At 40.7% G+C, this 13,173-nt stretch overlaps 2 protein-coding genes across 3 annotated transcripts in view; one reads left to right on the top strand and one right to left on the bottom strand.

Moving 5' to 3' along the window:
* Positions 1-2,369: 2,369 nt before the first annotated feature.
* Positions 2,370-3,473, bottom strand: LOC142373971 (somatostatin receptor type 5). Its single transcript, XM_075457458.1, has one exon. It carries the CDS (start codon positions 3,471-3,473, stop codon positions 2,454-2,456), a length of 1,020 nt encoding a protein of 339 aa, XP_075313573.1. The 3' UTR covers positions 2,370-2,453.
* A 7,549-nt stretch (positions 3,474-11,022) lies between these two features.
* slc39a11 (solute carrier family 39, member 11) overlaps positions 11,023-13,173 on the top strand; it is a 192,926-nt gene continuing 190,775 nt past the window's right edge. For both annotated transcript variants that reach the window (XM_075457533.1, XM_075457532.1), the window contains exons 1-2: positions 11,023-11,078; positions 12,319-12,436. In XM_075457533.1, coding sequence (XP_075313648.1) covers positions 12,329-12,436 — 108 coding nt within the window. In that variant the 5' untranslated portion in view covers positions 11,023-11,078; positions 12,319-12,328. The remainder of the gene's footprint in view (positions 11,079-12,318; positions 12,437-13,173) is intronic.

Here is a 13,173-nt window from a genome sequence, read left to right as displayed (position 1 = left end):
GGCTATCCCAGAAATTCACAGAGAAACCTCCAGCTGATCCAAAATGCCTCAGCAAGGGTTCTGATGAGAATCGCAGGAGGGATGATACAGTTCCAGTTTCAGCTTCTCTTTACTGGCTTCCTGTAAGATCCAGAATAGAATTTATAACTCCTTCATAGTTCATAGTTTAGGATTTTCCCAACAGAGCATTTTGTTTTTTGACTGCAGGCCTATTTGTGGTTCCTAGAATTTCAAAAGCAGAATGGGAGGCGGAGCCTTCAGCTCTTACAGTGTGTTGTGAAACCGGCTGCCAGTTTGGGTTCAGAAGACAGACACCCTCACTATCTTCAAAGGTTAGGCTCAAAATTGATCATTTTTGATAAAGCTCATAGTTAGGGCTAAGCCACTCCGCAGGTTATGCTCCGAGGCCTCGACTGCTGGGTGAATGAATTGGACAAAATTGGAATTCCAATTAACTTGTTTACCTTCTCCTTAAAGTGGTTTGAGGGGACTTATGCTCTGCACTTGCACTATATCAATAAACTGAACTGTACTGACTTGAATTGAGTGTTGGTTATTTTTCAGATCAGCCCTCTGTGGGGTGGACTGATACCTACATAGGCAGTACCTTCTGTTTACGTCAGTAAAAGTTCTTCCAAAACAAGGTGACAGATGTTTCCATGCACAGCCCCGTTAACAAAGCTTGTATTTTCTGTGATTGACTGTAACATAACCGGATTAAACAGACAAACAGTTTTACAATCAGTCACGCATATATCCGGTGCACGCTTAAACACACGATGAAAATACGAGACTGTCCCAAACAGTTTCTTTCTCATTCATAAATATTAACTTCACTGTCACTTCACAGCTCAAAGCTTTTCTAGGAATCCACTTTTTTGTTTTGGTTGTTGTCCTCCATCCTGTTTCTGTGCATCTATATGACAAAAGCACACTTCTTTTTAAGTATTCCATGTTTCTTTTTCATCAGCCAAATGTCTCTGGATCTGACCTTTCACCTTCTTAGTGTTCACATGGATGTGTTCAGTCTCTTTGCTTTCTGCTGGAGGAGGTTCTCGAATTATTTACACAGACTTTAGTATCAATCGCACTGTGAAATGACTCCATTCAGGCTGGCATTCAGTTTTAATACATTAGAAATCATCAATGATAAAAAACAAAAGTGCTTTTTTTTTTTTCAAAAGAAGAGTCAAATGGAACATTACACATTGATTGTGTTACATAAATTCTGCATCACAGTGTGTCACAGCTGACTGAGTAATTTCTACTTCTGTATATAGTGATGGATATATTGTGTATTATACATGCAGGCATACAGGCATATTCGACAAACTGATTACATGTTGCAAAGGAATCTGTAACAATAGCTATCATATAAATGTAGAGGTAAAAAGTAGCATAAAATTGAAATATAATGAAATATATTGAACTCAAGATTGCACCCACATGTAAATACAACGAATGTTGTCGGTTATTTTTCAGCACTGAAATACAATCAGCTCAGACATGTTGTACACAAAGGAGAAAAAGACTTCAAGAAGTGAAGTGGAACATAGATTAAATGTTTTTTTTTCTTCACATGCTGCATAGGGAATACACTTCACACAATGGGCTGATGTGCTCACATTTAATTCTGGTCATTTTCTGAAGTGCATCACATAGAATCCCACAGAGAGCCTGAGCTGTCGGTATGAAAGTGCACGTTCATGGCCACACGTGCACAAACACGCTGATCTGATGCCCTCCGACACTTATTACCAAGTATTAAGTGTAATACGTAATTCAGGTGAGGGAGATTTGGCAATGTTATTTGTTAGGTGTTTATGTATGTGTATATGTCTATGCTGGAGCTAACCTTAAGGTGTATGACCCCTGTTCTTCTGTTTACACTCCACCAATCCAAACTTAACTCTTTTTGCGTAACAGCTAATCAGTTCTGCAAAAAAGTTCTACAAAAAAACTCTGAAAATGATCAAAATATTATTGATTTGCTGTGTTTTGTTAGCAGTTTTGCTCCTTTATTATTCAACTGTGAAAGAAAAAAGAAATTAACTAATTTCATCAACTCATTTCTGAAAAAGTACAGGGTGACCTCATCGGACGGGCAGAATCATTCACAGTCACTACTCAACCAGGGAAGCTTGTGATCAACAGTGTGCCGAAAAACCTGTCTCACTTACTTTTGAGACAATTCTTAAAAAATAAAGATGCATTTCAAAGATGCAAATCAATCCAGAGTCAGTAGGAAAGACAATCTGATTAACTACAGTCCAACAAACTCTTGGAGGAAAATAATATGCTTTTGATACATTCCAAGTTAATTGGAGAAAAAAAACTTTTATTATTTAAGTCAAAGCAAGAACCACCTAATGAGTAAATACAGTTCAAAAGTATCATGCAGTGCATAAAGACCGGAAATTAGGTAAAGTAGTGAGTCTGTTTTTCCTTCTTTTTCATGCCAGAATGGTGACATCTCGCATACTCGTGTCATTTAGGTCATACCGTTCGGTGTTGCACTGCATGCTGGGAGATGACTTGGCCACAGGACAGAGCAGGGTGCGGAAGTGCCTCCTGAAGGTGTCAGAGAGGCAGGCATAGAGGATGGGGTTAGCGCAGCTCCAGGAGTACGACAGCAAGACCACACACGCAAATGCCCTGGCAAAAGTCAGCACCAGGCCACTATGATACAGGGAGCAAAAGTTGAGGGTGTAGAATGGCAGCCAGCACACGCCAAACACAACCACCACCGCGACCACCATTTTGGTGACCTGTTGCTCAAACCGCTGGCCCTCGTGATTTGGCGCTGAGGCTTGGTGACGCTGGGACCTCAGGGTGAGCAGCATGGCCACGTAGGAGGCTGTCATGATTGTAAACGGTAAGGCAAAGCCCATGGCGAAGGTGTAAGAGAGGACACCAAGCCACCACGTGTCCGAGACAAAGTCTGGGATGCACAAGCCTCGGTCAGCTGAGAAGTGGAGCGCCATAGGGAGGATGGTGATAAGGGAGAAGAGCCACAGGAGTGCCGAAACAATCTTGGCGCAGCGTGGCGTTCTCCAACGGGCATGCCGAAGTGGATCGGCCAGGGCCATGTAGCGATCGATGCTCATCGCCGTCAGACAGAAGACGCTGGTGAACTGGTTGATGCCATCCAGGACCATGACCGCTTTGCACGCAATGTCGCCAAACACCCACTGGTTCTGGAAGTTCTGGCTGGCTATAAACGGGAGACCAACCATGAAGAGTCCATCAGCCAGAGCCAGGTTGAAGATGTAAACTGTTGTGGAAGATGACATTTTGTCCAATTTCAAAATAGCAATGATGACGAGGGAATTCCCAGCTAGCCCCACAATACAAACCACCAGGTAGAGAATGGCTATTGTGATGCTAAAACCATCAATATTGTCCTCAAAGTAGAAATGTTCTTCCACATAGGTGTGATTATTGTCCATATCTAACAGAAATGACGTATCCATTGTACCTCAGCTCAACCTCTGAAAATCAATAGAAAAAGGAGAAAAAAGGGAAGAAAAAAAAGCCTCAGTGACAGTGGCAGCTCAGAAGGAATTCCTCTGTGTGCAGAGTCACCCCTTGCCTCCTTGTATTGGAGGTAAAAAGTTCTCACAAGAGATGTGTAAACAACTCAACTGAAAAACCTGAAAATCAAACCAGGCTTTCCAGGATTCAGCAACTTATCAACTCCAGTGCATCCAGTCAATCGTGACTTCCTTTTATCCTCTGACGAATAAAAAAAAGTTTATCCCTTTGTGGAGGACACAGCACGTTTCTCTGTGATACACATCTGCGCTCTCTTACACACACACTAAAACACTTGCATAAAACAGCAGGGTGGAGAAGAGCAGGACAGCCGCTCGGACGCTTGCCTGGCTGCTGTTTTTCCTCGGGAGTCCTTTTATATCTCTTCCCCCCTCGATGTGTGAGGAGTGTGTCTGCTGCTGTATGTGTGGGACACCCTCCCTTGCACCTCCCTCCTCTTGTTCATCAGTCTCAGAAGACTGTGATAAACTCCAGCTTAGCTCACGCCTGTCTGTATTGGTGTTTCCAAGGTAAACCCTGGCCCCTTCTGCTGTAACACTGTTATTTCCATCACTTTTTCCTCTTTCCCCTTCATATCTGTTTACTTCACCCCTCCTCTTCTGCCATCCATTTTGTGTCACCTCCCTCCACCCCTCTGTCCCCCTTCTTCCTTCCCCACTGAACTTTGAAGGAACACAGGAGGCAGAAAAGCCTCCTGTGTTCCTTCAAAGTTCAGTAGGGGGTCACACAACTCAACCTAAACAGATAATATCACTATCTCATTGCTCTGGCCACTCACCTTTGCAGCCCAGACTAAAGTAAATCTGCCGACAGGAAGGAGAAACCCACTATCTATTTTCTCAGAGCTTTTGTTTTTTTGACATTTGACATGGGATGCTATTCTTTTTGCTATTCCAGCCCTCCCGCCTTGTTTTTCTTACCGGGATGAAAAAAGTGGCCAAGAAATGGAGGATAAACAGGAGAGGAAGGGAAGAAAAAGATGGAAGAAAGTTTAGAGAGGGAGAAGGGAAGGGGTTGAAGGGTGGTGAAGACTGGATGAGCGATGACCTCCGTCCTGTTGCTGCTCCGACACGCATAGCTGGAATACCCCAGGAGTGTCCACCAGACAGTCCACCAGACAGTCCTTCATCACGTTCCGCCACCTCCCATCAACACTCAGTTTAAACTAGCCGATTTTTCCCTTCATCACTTCAGCATTCATTCACTGATTCAATCTCATTTCAGCGACAGTCATTGCTCATCATGAAATCTATCATCTCGTTCATCAGATTTTCACAAATGTTTCTCAAGACACATCATCTGTCTTACTTTTACTGGCCTCAGTTAACTTGAGGAAAATGCATTTGTTGTCTAAACTCCCGATGAGGCTGGGACCAACACCTCTACATCCCAGCCTGACCCCAGCCCCCCTCCCACATAAAACCGCCACTCTAAACATTTGGTTTCATGGTGATAAATTTGGACACGTTTGACAGCTTCATTTTTCACAGGCAGTACTTCCCCGTGATGTTTCGACAGACATGCTGGCATCCATGTTCACGTGCTGCAGAGCTGTCTGCAGCAAGCGGATAAGCTATGTGGAGATGAAATGTCAATTCTGACACTGGCAAACTCAAAGCTACTTCGCTATGTATCAGAATTGTTTTTTTTTTTATAAATAAATGCTCTGCTTTCAGGTCTTATTTTGCCCCCGAGGACTTTGCTTTCTCACATGATCACTTTGTCTGACATGAAAGGATTCTTACTTCCACTGGCTGCAGCTTTGAACTCCATTTGCATTCTTTGTGCTCACTTGTTGTGTTGATTCTTTAAAAAGAGAGGTTTATTCTTCGACTGTGGAGATCAAATAAGTCTTGGGATGATCCTGACAGTCTCAAACTCTAATGTCACTGTTGCTCAGCACGAGTGAGTGTGACATTCTGTCATTGCAGTTGTCCCCATATCAAAACAATTATCACATCTCCTCCTTCTCTATGTGAGCGGCTTTTTACTGCACCTTTGAGAGAACAGAGGAACAGCTATAAAAGCTTTTGCCTTCCAACCAGGTTTAACGAAACAATCTGGCCTTGAAAAAAAAGAATCTGGGATTTTTCAACTGGTTTTCTCTTGTGTTCAGGTGTAAAATAGGATCAGAACTGAGCAAGAACATAAGGACAGACAACCTCTACATAGTTACAGCATAATAAAACTTGGCAAACACGGCAACCGACAGGCTCAGATTGATGTAAGTGTCTGACAACATCATGGAATGGACCTTTTATTGAAAGTTGGTAATGAGTCTGACTGATCTCCTTTAAAAGTCTGACAGGAGTGCTTTCCCGCACTGGACAGCACGGTATTTATAACTCTAGTACTTGCGACATTTCTCACATGCAGGGTTTGTTAAAAAAGACCCACTTGCTTATGATATACTCGATTATAGTACAGTGAACCAGCCATTTCAGCCATTTCATAGAGCTGTCAGAATCCTCAGCCGGGAATTTCAACTACTCAACAGAGCACAACAAAATCCTAACAAGGCACACTGAATGTAGTGTGCAGAAGCTGTGCAAATTAAAAAAAAATAAATAAATAAATAGTTCCCACGTGCTTACAATGACTTGTGGGCAAAAAAACTGCTCAGATGTTTTAACGCCAGAACGCCTACAAGAACTTTGGTGGATCAGTCTGAAATGTAAATAAAACTCCCCGTGCAAAGATTTGTGTTTTTGTGTTTTATCTCAGCGTTGCGAGTTACGTCAGTCACAGGGACTCATGCAAAAAACAGCAACATTGCTTCGTGCACTGCATCTGAAGTGATGCAGATGTTCTGATGTTTATGTGACAGAGGTAACTATCAAAATCTGGTGCATGAATATGTAGCTGCGTTCCACCCAAATCGTATCCACAATCCTCTCTGTGGTATGTGAGTGAGCACATGAACAAGAAGGACATTTTCCCAAGAGAATAGAAGGTAACTGTTGTGTGGTATGAGTGTTTGGGTAATTTTACTACTTTCTCTCTACTTTCTTTCTCTGTGCATCAAGTGCCTCAACAACATTTTGATACATACATATTGATACCTTAACTATGATTTTATTCACATTGAAACATTTACTCAAATCCTAACAGTAGGATTTAGATTAATGTTGAAAGTAGGATTAATGTTGTCAATACCAACAATAATCGAGTTTCTATTTCAGTTTTTTCAACTAATGCGCAAAAGAAACATTACACACTCACACAAGGTGCTTTTTTTTTTTTGCCTGTTTCGAGCAAGACTGGATGAGCTTTAGTGGGAATGGAATTATAATTTGCACATCATGGCAGATGTTAATCCTGAAGAGAAGCTCTTGGATGTCTACCACTGTTTTAGCGGTTTCAGCGGTTAGCACAGCTGCTGCCTCGACTGAATCACAACCACTGGCAATGTAACCTATACTGCCACCTTCTGATGATACTGCCCTTGTTTATTCGCCTAAAGACAGCTAATGTGAAAATGTCTGATTCACATTTCTTATATAAGGATATATAGTAAACACAAGTTACATTGTCCTTTAACACTTGTGAGAAAACAGGTCATTTCTGGCTTTTGAGCACAATGAGAAAGTGTTAACCAGCATTTAGTCCTGTGTCAAATGACTGCTGTAATTGCAGATATTACTTGCCTTCATGCGTCATTGATTGATGCCGATTTATTGTAATGCAAACACAACACTCGGGTGCACATGCTGACTTTCAATGACAGTTAGCATCAGGGCTACAAGAGTGGAAGCAGCTCACTGAGTTTTTAGAGAAACTAAGCTAATGTTTACCAAGCTTATTGTTTCAGACCGAGGCTCTGCATCTGACATCAACAATTCACGGACAAAAGAGCCCAGAGATTGATTACACCGATCGGCAAATTTGAATTAATGTTCTTATACATCCAGTACAGGCTCATTTTCTGTAATAAGTAAGGCAGTGTTGGTGGTGGTGTTCTGGCTGGGGGCCTGTGCCCCCGTACAGCTGTATGCCTGGCAACGTCCCTGCTACTGCCAGCAACTGGAAAGGATTTAATCAGCTTGTTTAAGTGGGTGTACCCACGCTTAAAACATACTGTTTGAACATGCGGCTTTTGGTGTTAAAATACATTACTTTACATTGTTAGCTTGCCGAAGAACAGCTGATGACGTAAAAGGGATTTAGTTAGAGATTGTAGTCCTTTCTTTCTTCGAACAAATGCAATTTTTGACCTGCTAATGGTGCCCTAATGCGGTCACCAAAGTGATTACACTTTATCCTCCACTGACCAGGATCTCTGCTGAACTTTCACACTAATCCACCCAGTAGTTTGTCTCTCTGAGTGTTTCACTCTGAACCAAAGTTGTCGGTACTACGGTGCAAGAGGAAAGTTATAAAATCACAAGAGGGTTAAAAAGAATCACTAGTATTTCTCCAAGATTGTCCACCATTCTTGTGGACGTCAAACATTTTAACTGAATAACAAGGTATTTTGGCCAGCCCTAAGCCTATTTTGAAAAAACATCAGATGTTGTAAAGCCATTTGATTTAATCCTAAGTGGACCTAAATATCTATGCTAGATGAAATATATTAAGTCTAAACTGTTGCAGCCACACAACAATGCTAAAAGAAGAGGTCAGAGGATCCCTAAAGATGCTGACGTTCATCCTTTTTAGGTCAATAATGGCTGTGCAAAATTTCAAGGTGACCCATCCAATTGTTTTTGAGTTGTTTCAGTCCGTACCAAAGTGGTAAAGCATCTTAATGTTTCACCGAGACAAGCTGCTGGTGTTACTAATAAAAGACTTAAATGAAACGCAGGGACCATCTGCAGCTTGCATGTGGTGCTACAATTATTCCAGCAAAATGTGAATCAGATAGTGTTATAAAGCTTTGACTAAATTGCTTCATATGTGAGCATTGCCAGTAAGATATGTTACGTGAAATGGAATGCCACACATAGTTTCGGCATGTTGAAATCTGGAAAATATGCTTGTCTTGTTTATTGTTTTGTTGGAACCAGGCTATTTTCATCTTCCTATTGTTTCCCAGCAACACTGAGAAAAAAAAACCCAGAGTCACTCGTGTGTGATGTAAATGTGAAATATTCAAAGGGATGTCGCACTTGCAGTAGTGCTGAAAATAAAGCTTCCATGGTGTCATCTAAATATTTCACTTAAGGGATTTATTGTGTCCGGTGTGACTTATCAACTCCTATGTTCTGTGAAGGCTGGTGATTTCAACTGATTTTGCCTCAATCCCCTTTATAGCTTTAACTGGCATGTTAGGGTTCCCTCACACACATTGCTAACTTCAGGTCCTTCCTCCACATTCCTTGTTTCGTAATGTCAGGACTTTGACTTGAACATTCCAAAAAAATGGATCTTCTACTTCTTTTAGAGTGATGTTTGTGCTCGGTGATCGTTGCCTTGCTGCATGACCTGCTTTTTCTTTAGATTCAGTTTGTAGCTGATATGATCCAGAATTTACTGTTTCATCAATGATGGAAAGCCATCCCGACTATTGCCATGTCTCATGTCTCAATGTCGTTTATTAAATGGTGTAGTCTGTGATATTGTATAGTTTTCAAACCCCAACCGTGTATTTGTTATGTAAACGTAACCTTGTATGTTAATTGTAACTCTAAGGATTAGCGGGACATCAAAAGCTTAAAAAAGCAACACTAATTATCAAGAATGCCACTCTGGGATATTTAAGATGCAATGAAGTCTTATTTGCATAAAACAACAGGGCTCAAACACGTCAGAAAATCAGATTCGTATTTGATGTCAGCTCCTCTTGATCAAAGGATGAGGACTTGTTTCTTGAGTTGCCCTTTTGGACAAACGGTTCATAATCCTGTTTTGACAGAAATCCATTGAGGAATTGTCAGAAAGACTTTTATAGAAAACAAGATAAATGCAACATACATAACGGACAGTTGCATTTCAAGTCTATACCATTTATTCTACTACTTTAGCTGTCTACTAAAAACATATATATGAGAGTTATTTGAATTTTTAGCCTATTGTTGAATCAACTTGAGCTCTTGTCTTATTAGGCCACACAGTGGATAATCAAGTACTGGAGGAAATGACCCTGTTATTTAAATCTAAGTGCCAGGTAGTGATGATAATGAAGGTCATAAGGACCAAAAGTTCATCAACACCTTAAAGGAAAGAGCAACAATAATGATGCATTCAGTATTTATATATATATATCCACAATCCAATATCAGTCAACAGTTAGATGTTTGGGTGCAATTCAAGCACCTCTAGCTCGAAACAGAAAGCAGGGACAGAAATTCTTCTTGAATGGTTTGAATCTCAAATCTTTAGCTGATGTTATCCAGCACTGTGGAGGTTTTTTTCTGTCAAACCCCAGCAGCGTCACTAAAGCAGTTACTGGAACATTTTAAGTGATTTCTTTTAAATGAAAGAGTATCCCGGGACAAACATGATGAGTCAGCTTTCTGTGGAAACAAAATATTTTTTGCTGTAAATAACTAAATACAATAAATCCCACATGGTCGTTTTATAAAGAAAAACAAGACTTCCAAACAAAGCCCTGGTAATTGGCTGGTATGATGGGTGTGCATGTACATAAAACAGCCAGACTGATGACTGAACCCCCAAATAATTCATGTCAGATGTGTTAAAGCTCTGTGCTGTGGGGCTGTCAGGATATTCCAGGTTTGGGAAACAGGAAATTCTGAGCGAGGAGTAAAGCTTAAAATGTGCCTGATCAGTCTACAGGTCAGGGGTCAAGATACCCAGGAATTTCCTTGGAGATAAATGACAGCGGCACTTGTGGAAATTTCTATAATAGTGAAAGAAAATTCCCCAGCGACGTCCTCAAAATCTGGTCCTTGTCAAAGCACAGCAAAGAGTTCAAACATGCATGTGCACTTGCAAAAAGAGTGGGGAAGCATTTAAAAGCTCCTATTAAAAGAGAAAATAAAAATCCATTACAAGTAAAGTCCTCTTTTGAGAATAGTACTACTACTTTAAGTGTTCAAAGGAAGAAAGGTATTACTAACTGATTCATGTGTGATATTTTAAGGATCAGGTCATTAGGTCTTGTTCTGCTGGAATGTTTATTATTAGCGCAACACATGGTTTGAAGAATCTTTATTAATAAGGCAACAATGCTTCAAATGAATATGTTGAAGTTTAAAGGACACTAATTCCCTTTTGACTAGAGTGCTAAGTATGAGTATCTCTCATTTATACTGAAGCACAACAACACATCCCATCATGGCCACTGACACACACATTGACTTTTTTATTATGACAGGTTTGCAAAAAATGTTCCATGAAGTGGTCAGCATTTGCTCTTTATCCCAAAATGACATAAATATTTATTTAATTGAACTGAATTGAACTTGAATTGTCCTGATTGAAAGCTTTCCCCGCTGCTGCTTCTATCCAAAGGATGGGCCAATAGGCTGCGAGTAGAGGCGGGGCTTCTAGTGTCATAGACACGTGTACCTGGAAGTAGGAAGTAAATACACAGCATTCTCTGGAGCCACTGGGAATAAGTGAGTAGACCTGAAACTAATGGCAAACACGAAATTTATCTGTGCCGAATTCATTTATATTGGTTCACGATAACACAAACCGCGTTTGAGTTAAATGTTCCGTTAATGTAATACCCTGCGGCCAAGAATTTAAAGTTAGCCGGCTGGCCCTCCTCTGTCTGAGCTCCCTGTTAATGCACAGTGTGTATGTGTCAGTATTTATGAGTCTGTTCACGAAGGTGTACGGAAACAAATTCTGTCAGACAGTGGAGCTTTAATGAAGTCATGTTTTAGCTGTATATGCATCTCGTTTTGATAAAAAAAACCAAACAAACAAACAAAAAAACCCCGCATGAAATCTGTCATTTGGTTGAATTTCATTAAATTGATATCACCAAATGCAACCTCGGAGCACGTACAAAATAAGTATATGTAGCTTAGCGTCCCAAATTTATTCCAAGTATATTCAATTAATGTCAATATTTGCATGTGTAATGTACATGATGCCTATGAAAGAGACTTTTATGTGGAAAGGTGAATTTCATAGGAAGTCGAAATAGGTTCCTGCTTATTTTGATACACAGCTACGACCACAATTTGTTGTGGCTCATGTTACACCGAGTTACATCATTTACCATCATCCCCTTATTGCTTTTGGCAAGTCTCTCTGGCTTGATTTAAAACAAAAGTGGTCTGTACACACAATTTAGTTCAGGACGCACTAAAAGAAAATGAATATTCAACGAACAAATAGAGTTTAAAAAGTAATGCTATATGAGTGCCAAAGAGACACATATTGTGTATGTTGAACTTGTGTGCTGATGGATGTCTAAGAAGAATAAAGCAATGGGTCTGGCCACATAAATGGAAATAGAGAGGTCCAGGATATTACAATCCAGAGCAAACAGGATTTGATGCTCATTTGCAAAGTGGGAGTGTGCTAGATGGTAATCTCAAGGTTTAAGGACACACATGTGGATTTAAGAGGAGCCAGTATAAGTGTGTTTAGTCTTCTTTTATTTTATTTTGCCTGTGCACTTTGTCAGTCTTGAAGATATTTGGCCATCAAAGACAGAAACTGTCTGAAGGTGTTGCAGCTAAAGCTTTTAGCCTGGTGGGAGCGCTCCAAAGTGCTGGAAAGTTGCTGGAACATTTAAAGCCACTCACCCTTAACACTATGGATCCGTCCTGAAAGAAGGAAGGAAGATATCCTCTGCCACTTCCTCGAGTACAGTGTTAGTCTGCCATGTCTTTCGTGTAGGTCTGGCACCATGCTGGAAGGCTACAGCCCTGTGACCCAGGCCCTGCTGGGGACTCTGTTCACCTGGGGTCTGACCGCTGCTGGAGCTGCCCTCGTGTTCATCTTCTCCAGCCGACAGGTACACACTGTTGCTCTTATCTCAAGTAACCAATTTAGACATTGTTTGGTGGGAATAGTTTTGAAATGCCTGCTGTGAAATCCACAGTTGTAAACATTTAGCCGGAGTCGATAGCACTTAAGCCTAAAGCTTAACATAAAGGCTGGATGCAGAAGAAATGCTGTGTAGTAAAAGTAAAATATGCATGACATGAATGTTGGGAATTTGCCAAAAGGCACCTGATCTGATGAACACAAATCCCAACAGGCATGGAGCATCACTGTATTCACATCATGGGCTGTTTTAATCGTAGAAACCGAAGCTATCCATCAGTTGATCTCATTCCCATTTTATAGAATAGATAAGTATCTTATTATTTCTCTAAACACAATAAAACACAATAGATAAAATCAAGGTGTCAACCTCTACTTTAACCGAATGCCGATGAGGAAAGTTCAGGTCTTCAGTTGCATCTGGAATATTTCTAAAGTCTTATAGCAGTTCTTATGTGAATTGCTAAGTTGTTCCACAGACTACAAGGGGCAGCTGAAAAGGCATGTTTTCCTTTATTTTTGTGTTTATATCAGATGAAAAGTGATTAGTTGGCCGGAACATGATGATGCAAGAGTTGCTTTAGACGGGATGGAGCCAGAACATCTGGGCCCTTAAAGACAAGTGAATACATTTTGAAATCAGACAAACAGGAAGCCAATAAAGAGAAGCCAGTGCTGGTGTTATGCAGTATGAAAGTGCCACTT

The sequence above is a fragment of the Odontesthes bonariensis genome, chromosome 23, assembly GCF_027942865.1.
Source record: "Odontesthes bonariensis isolate fOdoBon6 chromosome 23, fOdoBon6.hap1, whole genome shotgun sequence".
In the NCBI taxonomy this organism is placed as follows: domain Eukaryota; kingdom Metazoa; phylum Chordata; class Actinopteri; order Atheriniformes; family Atherinopsidae; genus Odontesthes; species Odontesthes bonariensis.
This window is presented reverse-complemented; position numbering and strand designations above follow the sequence as displayed.

What these genes read in the sequence shown, in the direction of transcription:
- LOC142373971 (XM_075457458.1), bottom strand. Translation starts at nt 3,473, where the DNA reads ATGGATACGTCATTTCTGTTAGATATGGACAATAATCACACCTATGTG.